This window comes from Carettochelys insculpta, chromosome 7, assembly GCF_033958435.1.
Source record: "Carettochelys insculpta isolate YL-2023 chromosome 7, ASM3395843v1, whole genome shotgun sequence".
NCBI lineage: Eukaryota > Metazoa > Chordata > Testudines > Carettochelyidae > Carettochelys > Carettochelys insculpta.
Window position 1 is genome coordinate 36,929,086 of NC_134143.1, and position 20,323 is coordinate 36,949,408.

The following is a 20,323-nucleotide window of genomic DNA, read 5'->3' on the forward strand; positions in this document are numbered from 1 at the left end:
ATGGGACAAAGCCACGTGGCTGCAGAACTTCTGCATGAGCCAGGACCCCTTTCATGAGCCATGCCACTGGCTGGCACCCGCAATGAGGCACCAGGACACCACCATGACTGCAATATGAAAATTGGCCACACCGGACTCCTACTGCTCAGTGGGGCATCAGTTCGGGATGGGCAAGGCCACTGTCGGATTGGTCCTCATGGATGTAATCCAGGCCAGGGCACACCCCTGCATGGGGAGGAAGGTGGGGGGGGGTCTGGAGTATGGGCTGGCCCCACATACATCCCACTGTGCATCTGGGTGCCTGGAGCTGTCCACAGGTCTGGGTCGTGGGTGGCGCAGGCGGTCACCAGGGGCGTGCCATGGGCAATGGCTGGTAAGGGTGTCTGGACCCAGACCTCTGGGTCCATGCATGGCCCACTGCTCTGGACTTGGTCTGGGGTCCACTCCAGGTGGCCACAGCTGGTCAGTCCCCAGTCCAAGAAGGTGAAGGCTGTGGCATTCTTCCACTTGACCCCCATCTCCCAGAGGATCTCCTCTTCTTTCCTGAGACCTAGGAGGTCTTGGAGTGCAGTCTTCATCCAGGAAGGGGCCCTTTTTTTTCCTTCTCCGGGGGAAGGCTCCTGGGAAACCTGTGAGGTCTCTGAGGGGGGCCGTGGGACTTGAGAGGCTGTGGAGTGCTGGCCACGTGGCCTCTGCAGTCATCAGGAGCAGCTGAGTAGGTGTGCTGTTGGCAGCTCATGCACTTGCAGCTTGCCTGCTCTCAGCTTCCTGCCATGGGGTTTCTGGGTCCATGTGGCTTTAAGAGCAGCCAGATGTGTGGATCATAGAGCTGTGCTGCTGCAGAGCAGGGAGTCTCCACGCTCCAGTGGGACACTGCCACGGAGGACTCCTCGTTCAAAAGAGCAGGCCTTGGAGCATCACACATACCTTCTTTTGACTTAGTTTTTCAATGGGGGGCACTCTTCTCACTACAGGATCGGTGTCCGGCTCTCAACATCTGGGCCGCGTTCCTCTGATTTCTAATTGAAAGACCGCATGGCACATGTAGACGGTCCCTCTGTTCTTTCGAAAGGGGGACTGTCTTTTCAACATAACATGCACATGCAGACACACCCAAAACATGCTCTTTCTATTCGAAACTGAAAGAACATGGCTCTTCTTCTGGAAGCCCTCTTCTGCACCCAGATCAGGAAGAGCGCCTCCTTTCAAAAGCTTCTTTCAGAAAAAAGCACCTGTAGATGCTCTGTGGGCCCTTTCTTCAAAAGAGCAGTCCTCATGGCATTGGATTTTTTTATCCCTGGCCCATTCTTTCAAAAGAGTGGGGTCTGCGTGGATGCTGTCTTGCGAAAGATTGGTGTAGTGTAGACGTAGCCTTAGTGAAGCTCATTGTGGCAAGGTATAGCAGACATTAGGAAAATGCTAAAAGACCTATGAGTCCTGGCACGTTATCCTATTGTTGTTTTAAATGTTAGTCTCACGCACCCATGCATACCTCAAGTCTATAAGACTGGATCCTCGGTTGATGTAAATTGGAACAAATACAGGGTCCAAATCTTAAGATTTTTGGGGTGTCACTTGTCTGAGCATCTTAATTAAAATATATTGACCTTATGAGAAAATTATTTCCTTGTTAGAGAGAGAAATAAACTTTACACAGGTTAATTTAGTGGTTTACTTTTCTACAGCAATAAAGTTTGTTCCAGATTACTGTTATCTTAATGATGGCTGATTGTAATCCAGTTAGCAGCTGTTTAATTGCTATCATGTGGCTCTGGTTTAAACTAAAACCTCACACACATCTGACATGGATTAAGAAAGAAGAAATGCAGCTTGCTGCTACTATCTCAGCTGAAATCCCAATGCTATTCTCCATATTTCCTATATCCTTACTTATCCCAAAACAGATTTTTTAATTTATTTTGTTCTTCCAACTCATACTTTTCTCATCAATGAGCTGATGTCATCACCTTTTCTGCTAATTCTCCAGTGTCTCATCCACTGATATTTTTCTTCACAAAACCAAACTACTGTCAAAGTTAGACTCGAGACTCACAATTTGTCAGACCACTCTGTTTATTAGCAAAGCTGCTCTGCTAATATATTCAGAAAAAGGTGAGCCCCCACCTAGGGCTCAGGTCTCTCAATTTATACAGACAAAAGAAGGCAAGTTAATAAACAAAGAAAAACCAGACGCACACACACACCCCACATAGCCCCTGAGACCAGTCACATATCTTCATTTCCATATCACCTTCAGCCTCTCCTGTTTATGACTCTCTGGTTACCTTAATTAATTACCGTCTAGCACCTACTGCTCTGGGTCCTGCTTTCCCAGGCACACCTGGCTCCATCAAAATCCACCCAACACACAATATCAACATAACTTCCCCTTCTTGAGCTCAGAAGCAACATTGTATCATAGTGTGATTTTTTTCAATGTAACTCTTATAGGTCCACAATCCCTCCTTTTGGTCAAGCTACGCCTATGACCAACAATTACTGAGCTACATACATTAACCGTTCCTTTTCATTCCTTTCATTAGTGATATTTAAAACTATCAGGTTAGCACTCTGGTTAGGGGTAACCCACTGGAAAGTGTGTCTAGCACAGCTTTGGATACAACAAGAGATTAATTGGAAACATACAAAAATCATTAAAATTCCAAATAAGATAGTCAGAATTCCTTGAAACAACCAGTTCCCTAGGCTAGAGAAATTAAATAATCTACTTAGCCATTTCCACAAGGAACTTGGCTCTTCACGGGGAAGGTATGCAATGTGCTTCAAGTGGCTAGCGCAATTTATTACCTCGTTGGTATTATCAGGTATATATACACAGCATTCTGTTCCAGTGAGGGTGCAGGTCTCTCCTTTTGCTGGTAGGATTATGTCTAAAGCCTGATGGTTTTGGAGGGCTACTTGTTGGACTGCTCCTGGCTTTTTTTGTTTTTTGGTTTTTTTTTTGCCAAAACCTTTAGACTTTCTCCAGTTTTATTTGCCATGATTTCAACTACTGCTTGTTGAAGCACTGAAATCATAGAATCATTGAACTTTAGAACTGGAAGGGACCTCGAGAGGCCATCAAGTCCAGCCCCCTGCCCCAATAGCAGGACCAAGTACTATCCAAACCATCCCTGAAAGACAGAGACTTGTTAAGGTTGGCGTGACCAATGTGTGATTACTAGATACTCATGTCAGAGCAGCAGAATCTTATTCAGCAGTTCCGTTTCTACCCTAGTATTTTGGGTTGAGAGTATTAGCAAGAAAATTACATAGAGCAAGTGTTTGATACATCTGCTTCTTTACTGCCTGCTATTTCCTTTCTTCGGTGTCTCCCTTAGCTCCTTCCAAATGTCGACAGCATCACAACAGCTGCAGTCTTTCTGCAGTTTGCCACAGCTAATGACACATACTGAAACCTATTTTCTACAATTCTCTTTAGTCTGATGTTGACTACATTAGCTATGATAGTTCCACCTATTCAGTCATGCTCTCCTTCGCAACTTATACTCACAGTAAGCCAGTTTTTAATACATCATACATACATCAAAACAGTCATCCACTGAATTACATCATACATCTTGGGAAGAAAATTGTTTAGATCCTCCTTCTCAGGCCAGAGAACATGCAGCAAAGTGGGGGCAACATTGTGCTGTTTCAACATTTTCCTTTATTCCAGAGTCGTAATGACGTCTTTGGCAAAAAAAAAAAAAAAAAAAAAAAAAACATCACACAAGCACTGCAATCACACAATACATTTCAGGTTCCCTTCTTTGTTTTCACTATATTTCTCTCCTGGATTGTTCCTTCCTCATCCTTGCTAAGTTTGCAGAATACATATAGATTTTATGGTCTAAATCATCCTGAATCCCATTTTGAACTACCTGAAAAATGTTTACATACTTATGAGCTGATGCCAACAAAATGCACAAAAAATGCTGTCAGCAAATGTAGAATAAACCATTCATTACATGGTTACTGTCTTGGATATGTAAATACCAGTAACACTTGAAGAACATAACTGGTAAATAAACTACAAAAATGAAATTATACTTCAAGGTGGAAGTATTTAAAATTACTAAAATAGTGAAAGTGATAATAATAAATAAGTTACCTCAGTAATCATGATCATTTATTCATTCCTTCTATGCACCCTGGATCCTACAAAACTAGCAAATTTGTTTTGAGTTCTGCTGTTGATTTTTTTAGTAGGAGCAGCACTGGGTTATTGAAGACTTTCTTTCAAATTCAGAGTCTAAGACACAGGCTCAGATTATTAGTTTTGCTACTGGGAACTGCTGTGGCAGGGAAATCACAGAAGCTCTGATCCAGAGGTCAGTTTTCCATTGACTCACTGTAGAACTGTTACCGTTATGAGATATTGTGTCAGTCAGATAACATGAGAAAATAGCAGTATCCTCTTCTCATAATGCAGTAACTTAAATTACTTTAAAAATATTTTATGTTTAATTGTATTGTACTAGGGTCAAACATATCAATATTTTCTGCCACAATTAGTAGAATTTTTGCCAAGTCTGGTGAATGTCATAATTTTGTAAAGGAGTAATATGCAAAATAATTAGTTTCAGCTGTAACATTTTTAGTCAGAAATAGGCCAAAGAGGACAAAAGGTGTGAAATTTAGACTTCTGTGTAATATATTGAACATGTTGACAATAAAAACTTGTTGTGGCTAAAGAAACAAGGCCTGTCATAGGTAGTGTTAAAAACAATTAAGAGTTCTGCTGACAGAATGAACAAAATGTATTGGCAATCACAGGTTTTGATGTAAAGTACATGATCATATCTAAACTTACCCACTTTCCAAGCTAATCATTTTCCTGCTTATTCCAACAGTTTTTGTAAACTAAAACAACACTATGCAGAAGGTAACAATATGATTTTCTTCCATGCCAGATGTAAGTGGAAACTAAGTCTCGCAAATAAACCACTGAAGTCAATGGAAAGATTCCCATTGACTTCAATGTACTTTGGATTCATTTATGTGAGCAAGTCGAATAAAAGTCTCACTGAGCATATCTGAATCTAATCCATATCTCTTTCCAAATTATTTAAAGGCCATTTGGCTTTTTCTTTTCTTTTAGGCCACAGACCCAGATGCTGCAGTAAATGGCCAAGTCCATTACAGTTTGGTAAACTTCAACAATATTTTCCGCATCACATCAAATGGTAGCATTTACACAGATGTTAAATTGAACAGAGAAACAAGGGACTATTATGAACTCACTATTGAAGCAACAGATGGAGCTGTGGACCCCCGCCGTTCAACATTAACTCTGGCAGTCAAGGTTCTGGATATTGATGACAACAGCCCTATGTTCACGAATGCCTCCTACACTGTCTCTGTTCCAGAAAATCTACCACCTGGCACAGTCTTCCTGCGCATACAGGTAAGGCACTGTGGATCAAAAAAAAAAAAAACAACGGTTTGTTAATCTTGTAGGCCATGTGATCTTTTGAAAGTCATATTTCAAAAGATGATCTTCTGGAAGATCTCTTCCAGAAGATCTTATTTCAAAACTACGCTTCCACACACAAAAAAGCAGATTGAAAGATCCATCCACTCTTTCGATAGAGAACATCCACACAGCCCCCACTCTTTCAAAAGAACAGGCCAGGGATTGCAAAATCCAGCACCATGAGGACTGCTCTTTCAAAAAAAAAAAGGGGCTGCAAAGCATTGACATATGCTTTTTTTTCCTTCTTCTTTTTTTAAAGAAGCTGTGTAAAGGAGACACTTTTCCTGATCCAGGAGCAGAAGAGGGCTTCTGGAAGAAAAGCTACGTTCTTTAGATTTTTGACCAAAAGAATGCATTTTGTGTGTGGACACTGTGTGTACTATTGAAAAAGGTCTTGATTTTCCGAACAACGTTGCTAATGTAGACACGGCCATTGTGTAAGGCTGTTCTCATCTAACTGCCAGTAAAACCAAAAAAAAAAAAAAGAGATTAAAAATATCATGAGGGAAGTGACACTCAAACCTCTTTAAAGTGTATTTCTCTTTGTGAAAATGTAATATTTGGCACAAAAATGTGGTAGGCAAATGAAAAAATATTAGAATCACAGATTTTACCTTTCTACGGATTAAAATAATCAATGATGGAAAATTAAAACGTAAAGGGTGTGTCTACACTAGCTGGCAACTTTGAAGTAGCTGGCACAATGTTGAAATAGCACATGTCATGTCTACACGCACCATGTGCTATTTTGACGTTGAAATTGACGTTCGGCGATGAGACGTTGAAATCGCTATTCCCATCCAAAGATGGGAATAGCGCTCTACTTCGATGTTCAACATCGAAATAGGGCATGTGTAGACGATCCGTGTCCTGCTACTTCGAAATAGCGGGGTCCTCCATGGCGGCCATCAGCTGAGGGGTTGAGAGATGCTCTGTCCAGCCCCTGCGGGGCTCTGTGGTCACCGCGTGCAGCAGCTCTTAGCCCAGGGCTTTTGGCTGCTGCTGCTGCAGCTGCAGGTCCATGCTGCATGCACAGGGTCTGCAACCGGTTGTCAGCTCTGTGGATCTTGTGCTGTGCAGGGCAAGTGTGTCTGGGAGGGGCCCTTTGAGGGAGCGGCTTGGGGCTTTGCTGGCCCCTTATTTCGACGGGGAGCGCTTGTGTGTGTGGACACTCCACATTTCCTTCCGAGGCGGCTCCTTTCAATGTTCTCCATCACTACTTTGACGTTGAACATTGATGGCACCAGCCCTGAAGGATGTGTAGACGATACGTGTTGAAGTAGGCTATTTCGATGTCCTTACTTCAAAATAGGCTACTTCGACGTAGTGTGCTAGTGTAGACGTAGCCAAGCAGAGTAGTCAATATGAGGGTTTTTTGAAGGACATTTATATTATCCAGTGAGAATCTACTGTACTGACATTGCCAGTTTACTTTAGCTCCAAATAGTTCAAATGTGCTTCCAGAATTTTAATCCAAATCTCTTAGACAAGTAGAATATAGCAGGGGAATGGATTTGATGACCTCTTGAGGTCCCTTCCAGTTCTATGAGACATATATATAAAAAGATCTTAGCATCATCTGTTGATCAGCAGAGACAGATTGGAGAATAAAAAGTTGGTTTTCTCAAGCTTTCTGGACATATGTCTTCTTAAACCAAAATGAACAATTAAAATTATGATATGAATTACACTGAGGAAACCAAAGGTTCTTAAAAGTGTTCCCTGTAAGCTGAGTACTCAGGTGGCTACCCAGGAGAGATTCAGATGCCACTCAGCTGATTAGCGGAGCACCCAAACACGCTCACAGCTGGAAGCATGTGTTTCTGTGGTGGTGCACATCTACACATGCCTTGGTGCATGTAACAAATTTATCTCCCTATGGATGGAAAAAATGAGAGGAACACTTGTTCTTAGTAACAGCAAATCAAATGTATCATCACCACCAATAACCTTGGGCTCAGCGCCCACTGGCTTCTGATGCTTCTCTCACTGTTTCCTTCCATCGTTCTCTATCCAATGCAGAGTGCCTTAGTTTCTGTAATCTAGCTCCTCACCAATCTACTATATCATCTATCCATTCTCTGTGGGGTCTGCATTTCCCATTCGAACCATCCATTATGCCAGATACTAGTCTTGATTTTTCGTTTGTCATTCATTCTGCAAATATGTCCAAATAGTTGTAGCTTCCGTTTTATAACCTTCTGCAGCAGGTTCTCTTTTGGCTGTATCTTCCTATATAATTCCTCATTGGTGACCTTCTGCATCAATGCTATTCTCAGAATCTTTCTACAACACTTCCTTTTGAACGCCAATATTCTTCTTTTTGAATCTTTTGTTAAATCAAATGTATGCCCTGTAAAAATTGTGAGCTGCTGTTTTTACTTGTGACTTAATAGTTTTAGTTTTAAAGCAAATTCTCTTTTGCTATAGGCAAACGATGTTGACCTTGGTTCAAATGTTACCTATCGGATACGATCACAAGAAGCTCTACATTTTTTTTCATTGAACAAGTTTACAGGAGAATTATCACTTTTAAAATCCTTGGATTATGAATCATTCTCTGGTACTGAAGCAACCTTCACCTTTCTAGTGGAAGCCTTTGATAGCGGAGGAACTATGCCTCCAGGACTTGCCACTGTCACAGTGAGAGTAAAGGTAAGAGTAAAACTTTGCAGCTGATAATATCATTTTCTCTGTTATGAAATACCTCAGTAACTTTTAGAGGTATTCCAATAGTACATGGAAGCACAATAGCAGTAGCTTTGTTTCTTTGTAGTTTGTCCTATTCTTCCTTTTCAATTTATGTAAAGCAGTTGCCTTTTTATAGCAGTAACTTGTTCCCATTTATAATGTACAGTGCATAACTATTGTAATTGCCTTGCAATTGCATGCAATTATACAGTTATGTATGTGCTCATAGATTTATTACTTACAGGAACATATCTGAGAATATTTCATAAATGAGTAAACATTTAATTCTTTATGATCCCCAAAAGGCTGGAATAAACACTTAATGGAATTGTTTGAAAAAATGATACCATCACATTTCAGTTTAAGGTCACATAAATTGTAATTTTATTAACCATTCTTATGTATTAAGTGACGATGCTGCACACTACTACTTACATTTCATTTTCTGCTGCAGGAAGGCACAGTCTTACAAAGAAAATAGCCTATTTTGTGCTTCTTTTACAATATTGAGTCCTTATTTTTCCAGTGACCAGCTGTTTGAACCTGAGCATTTTGCTCCACCTCACCTCTCTGTGCCTTTTATCCCCCATCTGTTAAAAGAGAATAATGATGTCCCACAGTGCAAAGTGCTTAAAGATCCACTGATGAATTATTGTATGTGAGAGCTTCTTAATAAGAGCTGTTATTTAGTATTTATTTTGCTATTAGTCATGATTAGACTGATGAAATTGTATTGTCAGAATCCCAACAAGGATAGTGGTGAGACAAGCTGGACAAGGGGCAAATCTGAGTCTAGAAGGAGGGGAGGAGTTCATAAACAGGTTCCAGATGAAAGGTCAGTGTCCAAGGCAGGTTTCAGGCTTCGGGTCAGGAGGTGGAGTCAAACTCAAGTCATGGTCAAAGCCGGGAGTTCAGGAATGTGGACTTCCAGATCCAAAAGTTCTGCAGCCTCTGCTCACCATACCATTCTGAGACAATTCCATCAGTCAGCGTCCATGTCTTTAGGCCAGAAGTGGTACTCCATCATCTGCAGCTGCTTCATAAACACCAACAAACTTCAATTGTTTTTTTTGCTATGTCTTTTTGCAAACTGTCTTTGAAGAAATTGTCATGTCCTCATGGTTGTGTACTTCCTGTGTGCCTGCAAACATAGGAGAATCATTCAATACTTGTAGTATTTATGAAGGTAGTGTGGACTTGAATGGGCTCCAGGCTTCTGTCAGAGATGGCAAGCACCAGAAAATGCCATGCAGACTTGCGGGATTTTCAAAAAAATAGCAAAAAGTTATGCTGTATGGGTAGCAGTGTGGGATGGAGAAATTTGCAGGCTGGTACTTGAGTCCATGTTTTCAAAGATTCCTGGGCAATTCATTTAATTTCTATTTTTTACAATACATACCAAAATTTTTCCAAAAGACATGGTGCCGGATAGCAGTATATGGCACATTGAGATATCTAGTGGGGATGTGCTGCACCTTGCAGTCACATAGAGGCAGGCAAGTGTGCATGTGCCCGAGTGATATACCAACTTTGGGGTCCTAGTTCTCTTATATTCAGATTTAAGTTAGCCATCCTCATCTGTTGTAATGAACCTACCCAAATGAAGGGATCTATTATCAACGCCTAATCACCCTGAAATCCTTATTGGGAACATATTCTCACTGGCTGCATTTAATTTAACATATGCATAGGGCACATTAAATTAAATCAGTCTTTTTATATAGGTTATTTCCTAGAAAAATATTCTTTTCTGTACTTTTTTGAATAAATAAATGCTTAACCCACACCCCAATGAGACATGAAGGAAAAGTCAAGGAAAGCAATAGCACAGAATTTTCGCACCCAAGCTTCAAAGTAAAGCATCTCTGATACTCACCCCCTAATATATATGTTAAAACTGGATGATTTTTTTCCATTTCTAGTTACCTTATAGGGAAAATATATATGGCACTGGACTGTGTTTTCAGTAAATGTCTTTAGCTGATATTCAACTTCTCAACTTCACTTTAGTATTTAATGACCCACAAAAGCCATTTACTGCAACACTGTGAACATTATCCCCAGCTTTAAGCAATAGCGTGCTTCCAAGCTCTAAGAACATTAGTTATGAAAAAAGATAATTACACCATACTGAGAACTTGAATGTGATTAGGTTATGTATTTTTTTTTAAAAAAAAAGCAGTACAAGACTAACAATTTTATTCATCTGCTGATGAGCTTTCATGGGTAAGAACCACTTCATCAGATCTAGAGCAAAAATAAGAATCCAGGGTTCATACCAGGGAGGAAGGGAGAGGAAGAAGAAGTGGGAAAGAGAGGGTGAGGGAGTGAGTCACCTGTCACTAATAGGGCCTGTGGAAGAAGTAAATTAAGTGGGATGGGTGCTATTCCTGAGAATATCAAAGGTGGGGAAATCGTCCTTGTAATTTTCAAGATAGTTGAGATCTCTGTTAAGCCCAAGGGTGAATGTGTCAAACTTGCAAATTAATTCCAATTCAGATGTCTCCCTTTGTAATTTAGTGGTGATCTAGTGCAGTTAGTTTTTTGGACTTGAAATCCAAAGACATGACTAAACTCATGCAGATACAGACAGACATCCTCTTCCTCTCCAAGTTCAGAGAAGATGAACATCCTGCCCAACGGACTGAAAGTGAAAAATCCAATACAATCAATGTACAACATTGATTGCAGTGAGAGATTGTGCCACGTACTCTCAAATAAACTGAGGAACCACCTAATAAGTGTCTTGTACAACAAACAGGAAAGTATCAGAAATGACGTCTCCAAACTAAGCAAGCAGTCCTATAGCACCTTAAAGACTAAAATTTTCTTTATTAGGTAAAGACCTTTTGTTGCTAAGACCCACTTCTTCAGCTTATGGAGCAAAACTGAGACAAGAGTTAAATATAAAGCAAGGATTGGGGTTAGGGGAAGAAGAAGGAGCATGAGAAAAATGAAAAAAGAAAAGTAAAGAAAAGAAAATGGGGGGTCACTTATTAACAGGACCTCTAGGGAGAGTAAATTAAGTGGGAAGTCTGTTAATGAGAGGTGACTCCCCCATTCCCTTTCTTTCCCTGCTTCTTCTTCCTTCCCTCTTGCCTGTTATATAAACCCTGGATTGTTACTTTTGCTCTAAATCTGAAGAAGTGAGTTTTACCCATGAAATCTCTTTACCTAATAAGTAAAATTGTTAATCTTTAAAGTGCTACAGGACTGCTTGGTTTTTTGTTTTTTGTTTTCTTTTTCTTTTTTTGTGAAGCTGCAGACTGACATGACCACACCTATGTGCTTATGTTTTGTTTAGTTCTAAAAAAAATCATAAAACTGGAAGAGACAGCTCGAAGTCAAGTCTCATTCCCACCCAAGACCTTTAAAAGGAAACTACTGAAATGTGTCAATCAATTAAGGTGAATTAACACCTTTGTTGAAGGGGTGGGGAACTGTTTAATTTTAAAAGAGATTACCTCAAGTGAATAGCGAAAATAAAAAAAAAAAATTGAGTCTCATGCGCTGTGTCTACTCTACTATGGTAATCAGGCTGATAGGAGATGACTAATGAAGTGCTGCAGTGAATATACAGCACTTCATTAGGCTAATTCTCCCCCAGGGCAACTTAGAAGTGTCAAACTTCAAAGTGCCCGCTTGCTGTGTATCTATGAGCACTTGGAAGTGCCCACACTGCCTTGAAGTGCCTTTACTCCCCAATAATATGTAATACTAATACTAATAGTAATAATAATAGTAATACTCCCCAGTAAAGGCATTTCAAAATAGCATGGGGACTTGGAAGTGCCTGCAGCTACATGCATGCCAGCAATTCAAAGTCTGACATTTTGAAGTTGCTGCAGGGAGAATTAGCCTAATGAAGTGCTACATATTCATCACAGCACTTCCTTAGTCATCTCCCATGAGCTTAATTGCCATGACCCCATTGAAGTTCAGGGCAGATGTAGATGTAGCCATACTGTTTCACAAATTGCAGCATTAGCATGGAATGATGTCTTGCTCTCTATGCTTTCAACTTTGTAAAGCAGACAGAAACACATCCCCCTTACACCAATAAATAATTCAGCTTAAGGGTCTTCATCTTCAGAAGTACTGTGGATACATGATTCCCAATAAACTCAAATGTTCTGCTTCTGTATGGTTTAGGACCTCATTCAGAAGCCAATCCCAAGAAAGTATGTTTTTTTTTTCCACCCCCACAGATTTTTTTTTCCCCAACACTGGGCATAGTTTTGTAGGAATAACGACTTTCAGAATGTGTGATACAGATAGTGAACTCTGGTCACTTAAAATGTGAAACACAAAGAGATCTGTCTCTAGAGTTGGATATTATTAATACACAATGGGTACTGCACAGGCTTCTTAATGAAATTGTGTCACAATACATTTATCTTGACAAGCTACACAACTATCCTTCCACCTAACTGCAAGTAATTTTGGTAACTTTTTTCTGAGAAGTCAGTACTGGCACAGATTCTATTGTAGCTTAAGGTTCCATTATAAAATATGCTTATTAAAAATAACAGAAGCAAAGCATTATTTGACCCTAAAGAGGGAAGAAGAAATAGACCATAGGTTTTGTAATGGTAGTATGCAGCACCTTTGCTAGCCATTATTGTCCAGTCTACCAAAAATAAATTGGTGTTATACTGTGAGATGTACAGATAGAAATGTGTAACAATTAATATACGTTATTCCAAAAAGTTATTAAGGAAGAATTATTACTAGTATCCTTTCATGCTTATTCTATATCTTTTGGGTTTTTAATGGCCAGTTATACAAATGTTGCAATTTCCTCCCTTCTCCATTGATAACTCATCATGTTCTTTGGTGTCACAGGCTTCTCATCTTATTATCTCTTTGTGATACTGATGAGTTGTTCACTTTTAGTTGAGTGTTACATCTGATGGAGAGACTGCTGTCAGGGCAAAGCATCAAAACTCTATCTGCGTGATCAGACAATAATATTTATGTCTATTTTGTTTCCATAACTTATGCATAGGATGGTTTAATGGCTAAAAGCTTAACTTTTCAAAGCTTAATGCCTGATCTCATTAAAGTGTGCACAGCTGTGACCATTTAAATTGCTTTTTAAAAAGCTTAAATATATGTATTACCTATTGACTGCATCTACACTACAATATAACTTTGAATTAAACTTTGAAGTAAGCTGCTACTTCAAAGTAGCATGCGGAGCATCCACACATGCTTTTCTGTACTTTGAAGTTAACTTCATAGTAAGGGAGGCTAACTTCGAAGTCACTATTCCATTCCCGAAGTAAAATGGGTGTAAACACTCTGCACTCCTTACTTTGAAGTAAGGAGTCCACCAAGAAGGACAGAGACAGTTAAAGAACTCCTCCAGACCTACATCAAGGCCTGTGATGTTGCCAGACAGTTGGGGATATGGCCCATCCACTGCCTCCACTACCAGGAACTTCACAGGCTCCTGGGGCTGAGAGAGGCGGCCACCCCAGAGTATCTGGTGGACATCACCGTTCCCTCCCTCCACGGACAGCGAGGACGAGATGGGTCCCTCCGGTGGACCAAGACTGAGGGCAATGATAAGGGCTCCAGCAAGGGGACCCTCATCATCCTCCTCCCCTCTGGGACACCCAGCAGAGCCTCATTGAGCTGAGCCTTGCCTGAGCCCTGGGAGGTCACATCCAGTACATATGAGGTGAGAGGGATGTTACTTGTCTGTGGTCCCAGCCCCATCACAGCCCTTCAGGGAACCTTGGGGCGGTAGGGGCAGCCATGGCCAATGCAGTTCCTGGCCCCCTGATGCCCCAGGGTGACTGAGCCTTCCTCCATGCCACCCCCCATCTCAGTTCAGTCCCCCCCACCAAGCCCCCCGCCTCCCTTCTGTGTACTGTTCCCCCTGTGCACTGTAAATAGTTTCAAATGTTGTTCTGTTTTGTTTTGCCAAAAATGTTTATTCCCCCAATACTAAAGTTTATTGTTCCCACTCTAACCCTGTGTCCCTGGTGCTTGGTGGGAGAGTGATGAGGGTGGGAGCATGAGTCATGGCAGAGCTGGAGGGGGGCCCATGGTGCAGAATGTGGCTGGGAGGGTCAGGGCAGGTCCTGGGCCAAGGACTGGCACAAGGCATCCTGGACCCTGACTCCATCCCTCTGTTCCTCATAGCACAGAGCAGAGGGTGGCTGTTCATAGCTGGTCCACAACCCAGCCTTGCATAAAGGGCTCCTACCAGCTCTCCATAAGGTTGTGGAGCACACAGCAGGTGGCATTGACTATGGGGACATTTGGGCGGCTAACATCCAGCATGGTGAGGTGGCTTCCAAACCTCCCCTTCAGCCTCCCAATTGCCCACTTGACTGTGCCCCTGGCTCTGCTCATTGGAGCCCTGTTGGATCATGGCCACCTCGCCTGCACCCTGGAGCAGGCTCAGACAAAAGTTAAAAAGCTCCATCAGGGCTACATGAATGGCAGAGATGCATGGCAGAGGTTGGGGCAAGGGGTGTCCCCCTGCCCCTATTTGAGGGGCTGGATGACATGCTTGGGGTGATGATGCTGCACCCAACTGGAAGACCCTGGATGCCAGGGAGAAGGCCCCTCCAATGGAGATGGTGCCTCAGGACCCAGAATCCCCTCTGGATCCAACCAAGGACCTGCCCTCCGACTCTGAGTCCAGCCAGAGGACTGTCATCATTGCCCTGGGCTCCAGACCCTCCAGTACAACATCATCTGCATGGGCATCTCTGGACTTGTTTGTGGGACCATCCAGTGAGTGCCCCACAGGTCACAGGCTGAGGTGACCATTAAAGGTGTCCTGGGCCAGCTTGGTGTGTCTAGTATAGGGCCGCATGAGGCATGGGTGCCGTGGGTATGCAGCATTGGCCATGATGCAGGGGGGCATCATGATGTCCCTGAGCAGGAACTCCCACAGGTGGACATATGTGCCCTCCTGCACCTGGCATCCCAGCCACAAATTCTGAAAAACCTGGGCATTGTCGGCCTTGCCTGGCCACCCCACGCACACATCCAGGAAACAGCCCTTAGCATCCACAAGAGCCAGGAGTACTATCGAGTGGTACCCCTTCCTGTTAATGTAGGCACCCCCACTGTGGTCCAGAGCCCAGATTGCCACATATGTCCCATCCAGAGCTCTAAAACAACTGGGGAAGCCCTGGTCCATGAACCCAGCAAGGGTGGCGTCCAGGTCCCCCAGGATCACAGCATGTCACAGGAGCACCCTGTTGATGGCTTGGATGACCTGCGGTGGAGGAAGGAAGATGCATCCATTAACACCTGCCTGGGAGGCCCCCAGGCTCCCTCCCCATCAGGGCCCATCTCCTCCTGACCTTCCCCACCAGGGGACCCCTCTCCAGGGTGGGTCCATGGTGGGAGCTGGACTTACCTCAATCATCACTGCTCCAACAGTGTCCTTGCCGACTCCAAATTGGTGGCCGACAGAGCGGAGGCTGTCGGGGGGTGGCCAGCCTGTACAGGGTGATGGCTACCATCTTCTGCACCAGGAGTGCTGTCCGCATCTGGGTGTCCCAGTGCTGGAGGACTGGGGCAAGCCACATGCAGAGGTCTTCAACTGTCTGGCGGGTCATCCAAAATTTCCTCAGCCACCGCTCATCATCCCAGTCCTCCAGCACCAGCCAGTCCCACCACTCAATGCTGGTCATGAAGGCCCACCGGTGCCAGATGGGTGGGGGGAGAGGTTCAGCAGTGCCATGGTCAGGGCCTGCAGGCTGGGTCCCATGCAGGTGACCCAGCTATGCTGCTGGAAGAGAAGGGCGACCAGCATGGCCAGGAGTCCTTGGGGAGTGTTGCGGGGGCATGGTGTGGGGCTCTTCTTCCCAGCACATGCTCTGCTGCTGTTCGCAGCCTGGCAGTCCTGAGCGGGTGCAGAGTGGGGGTATTGGGAGGGGCCCTTTAAGAGGTTGGCTGGATGAGAGCCCGGAAGAGCTTGTCAGCCATGCAACCCTCATGCCTGCATCATTTCCTGCCCTCTTATTTTGAAGTAGGATCTATTTGTGTGTAAAGGTTTAACTCTGAAGTAGTGGGAAGCCTACTTCGAAGTAAGGGAGGGTGCATTTTGTGGGTAGATGATCTACTTTGAAGTTGCTTACTTCAGAGTATAGCTTGTTGTGTAGATGCAGCCATGACGTATTTGTCTGTGTGTGTGTGTATTCAATATTTTTTTTTAAAAAATGCCAAACCTAGATATAATGTCCCACCTATAAGGCCCTTCTGCACCTCTTCCTTAACTTCATTAGGAGCCGATAGGTCTCATAGCTTCCATGGTGTTGTTTCAGCATCTTGCAGTAATGGGGCTACAGTTTCTTAGTTTCTAAAATATCAATTTATTGAAATATATTTATTTTTTATTTTTGATAGTTTCTTCTTTCTTCTAAAGGATAATTTTCTCCCCGGAGCCTAATGACTCAGTTAAACATTTGTATAAATGGTGTTTATAGGCATAAGTTTGGATTGTCCAAAATAACAGAAGATCTTGTATAAATAATAAGATTTAGCTAGCTGTGGTTCACACATTTTAATGCTTTATATCTGTGCAGGGGGGAAATTGCACAGAGTACTGCAGAATTATTGTAATGTGTCTTGTTTTTGGTGGTATACAAAAGCCCCATGATTCAGACCAATTTAAAGAAAAAATTGCAAAACCTTTTGCACTGTTGGATATTTTGTCTCATCTCCACATTTTCACAATGTTTACAGATTTATTTGTTGTTGCATATTTATTTTCTTTGGACAAATAAGATTGGCGTAGCAATGGAAACTATAAAATTATAATCAAAATAGCTTTGTTTGCTGCATTGTACAAATGTACCTGTTTTTCTAGGTAGATATTTTTAAAACCATTTTTCAATTGTTTTGATACAAGAAATTACTCTTCTGGTAACATAGTTACATTCAGATATTAATCATACATTTAAATGGTCCTGAATTTCCTCTCATTATAGAGGTATAAATCAGAAGTGATTCCATTGAAATCCTTGGGTTAAAAAAAAGTGAATGGGAGGAGAAACAATCTCAATTACTTTAACAACACATTTATATTAACATAAAAATGTATGGCCAATAAACATCAAACATAATTGAAAAACTGGAACATTTAGCTCCAACAGAAATCCCTAGTTCTGCACAACCTCTCTCAAGCCAATGTGAAATTAAGCAATTATTGCTGTTTAAAGACAAATTCCAAAGTCTGTTCTGCTTATTGTCTTGGGGCCCCTTCAGCAAAGCTTAGGTAATTTACAAAGGCCCTGAATCTCATTGCACTGAAGTTATTCACCCTAGATAATTTCCTACCTCACCACATATATCCTCTGACTTCAGGCCACACAAATGAGCTAATACATAAACATATGCAGCTGCTGGAGATGATTTTCCACTGAGGGCTTGATTCAGCATTCACCATTCCATTACTCCAGCTGTATACTGAAGAAAGTCCAACTTCCTCAGTTAAGTAGTTCTAAATGGTGCTGAGATGAATGATATCATTCCTGAACCTGAAGGGGAAACATGCAAGTTAAAGATGCAAATTACAACTAAACAGTCAGTTGCAATAAAAGATGTGTGTATCAGCACATCTTGCACCCAACCCTGACTTCTTTTGGGCAATGATGGTTGGTTAAAGGCCTCTGGTGGCATAACAGTTGTGGGCTATGTCTACACGTGCATGCTACATCGAAATAGCTTATTTCGATGTAGTGACATCGAAATAGGCTATTTCGATGAATAACGTCTACACATCCTCCAGGGCTGGCAACATCGATGTTCAACATCGACGTTGCGCAGCACCACATCGAAATAGGCCCTGCGAGGGAACGTCTACACACCAAAGTAGCACACATCGAAATAAGGGTGCCAGGCACAGCTGCAGACAGGGTCACAGGGCGGACTCAACAGCAAGCCACTCCCTTAAAGGGCCCCTCCCAGACACAGTTGCACTAAACAACACAAGATCCACAGAGCCGACAACTGGTTGCAGACCCTGTGCGTGCAGCATGGATCCCCAGCTGCAGCAGCAGCAGCCAGAAGCCCTGGGCTAAGAGCTGCTGCACACGGTGACCATAGAGCCCCGCAGGGGCTGGAGAGAGAGCGTCTCTCAACCCCTTGGCTGATGGCCGCCATGGAGGATCCCCGCAGTTTCGATGTTGCGGGATGCGCAACGACTACACGGTCCCTACTTCGACGTTGAACGTCGAAGTAGGGCGCTATTCCCATCCCCTCATGGGGTTAGCGGCTTCGACGTCTCGCCGCCTAAAGTCGATGTTAACATCGAAATAGCGCCCAACACGTGTAGCCGTGACGGGCGCTATTTTGAAGTTAGTGCCGCTACTTCGAAGTAGCGTGCACGTGTAGACACGGCTATGGGCTGCTAATGCTCCTGCGTCCCTGTTTCAGAGAGATGTTTGGTTTTGCTCACATATAGGAAACAAATCCAGAAAATGCATACTTCTTCTAATGCTAATAGGAAATCGTATTTGATATGCAAACATTGGATGTTCTTTATAAAGTCATGTCTCATTTTATAAATAAGTACATTATATACTCAAGATAACATAAATTGTTTTGCCAACATAATCATTGGCCTCGAAAAACATAAACTCATCACTAAAATGAAAGCAGACATTACCAAAGAAATAATATGTTAAAAATTCCCTGTAATTAATTCTTAACTCACTTTAATTTCTGGCCAAATTCTGGTCTGTTATAATTGACAAATCTCTTTGCAGTCAGTGAAAAGGCAAGGTATCACTGCCTCTCCTGCTAGGTAACACTGTTTACATTGGACTTGATAATAAGCAAGTGTTTTTATTAAACATAAAAAATAGAATTTAAATGATTTCAAGAGAAACCAGGACAATCAAAGTAAATTATTAAGTTGAAACAGACTACTCTAGCTAATTCTAATGCATCCAGATATTTGCTATATACAAATACTTATCCAATATAGTTGTTCTTATCTCAGGCCAGAGTTGAAGTTTTTCTGAGCTGGTCACTGCACCCTTTTCCTTCATGCTTTTTCTACAGTTCCTTTTTTTTCAGGCCTCTTTATGTGTATCCTCTTAGGCCACGTCTACACAAGCAGATTTTTCTGGCAAAAGCCTTGTTTTACTGGAAAAAACTGCAGAGCCTCTCCATGGCAAACGCACTTTGTCAACAGCCTGTTGACAAAACTCAGCAGATCCGCCAGCAGAATTATACCTCTTCCCATCTGGATATAGCAGCTCTCTCAACAGTGTTCTGTGGAGCAAATGCCTGTGTAGATGGTCCAGGGGCCCCTTCGTCGACAGAGGGGTTCTCCATGGTGCTGGCCAGCTGGAGCTAGGAGATGCCCTCTTCAGTGCAATCAGGACTCTATAGGCTGTGCACAGGGAGCCCCAAAAGCCCCATACAGAAGCTGGAGGTGTGGCTGCAGGGTGACAGTACATGTCCAGCAACACACCTGGGCAGCCATTCCCTGTAATCAGAATAAAATGTCTAAGGGGGTGCATGACCCTCCAGAGAACAGTCTCAGGATCCCTCTCGGGGCACCAGGAAGTGGGCCCCTTTCTGGTTTGGCCCCAAACTCCAGGATCTTCTGGACTTCTAGGCCAAAGAGCTGGTCCTGCTTGACCCAAGTGTCAAGTGGCACACTGCCCCGGCAACAACCCTGGCTATGCTAATTGGAGCCCTGTTGGACCATGGCCACCTAGCCCGCACCCTGGAGCTGGTGCAGGCAAAAGTTAAAGAGCTCCACCTGAACTACATGCATGCCAGAGATGAATGACAGAGGATAGGGCAAGAGATGTCCACCTGCCCCTATTACGAGGAGCTGGACCACATGCTCAGGGGTGATGACAGTACACACAGCTGGGAGACCCTGGACACCAAGCAGAAGGCCCCTCCAATGGAGATGGTGCCCCAGGATCCTCATTGGAGCCAGCTGAGAACCTGCCCTCCAACCCTGAGTCCAGCCAGGGGACTCTCATCGTTGTCCTGGACTCCAGCCCCTCCAGTACAACAACATCTGCATGGGCATCTCTGGACCTGTTTGTGGGACCATCCAGTGAGTACCCCACAGGTCACATACACACAGGCCAGGGCATGGGGGAGGCAAGGCATACCATGCAATGGCCTCTGTTGGGACAGCTTAGGCGGGAG

The 20,323-nt window shown here is 43.1% G+C and overlaps 1 protein-coding gene across 1 annotated transcript in view; it reads left to right on the forward strand.

The window, feature by feature from the left end:
* Positions 1–20,323, forward strand: part of PCDH15 (protocadherin related 15) — a 695,579-nt gene that overhangs the window by 417,812 nt on the left and 257,444 nt on the right. Inside the window, exons 18-19 of the mRNA XM_074999591.1 lie at positions 5,105–5,410; positions 7,910–8,134. Coding sequence (XP_074855692.1) covers positions 5,105–5,410; positions 7,910–8,134 — 531 coding nt within the window. The remainder of the gene's footprint in view (positions 1–5,104; positions 5,411–7,909; positions 8,135–20,323) is intronic.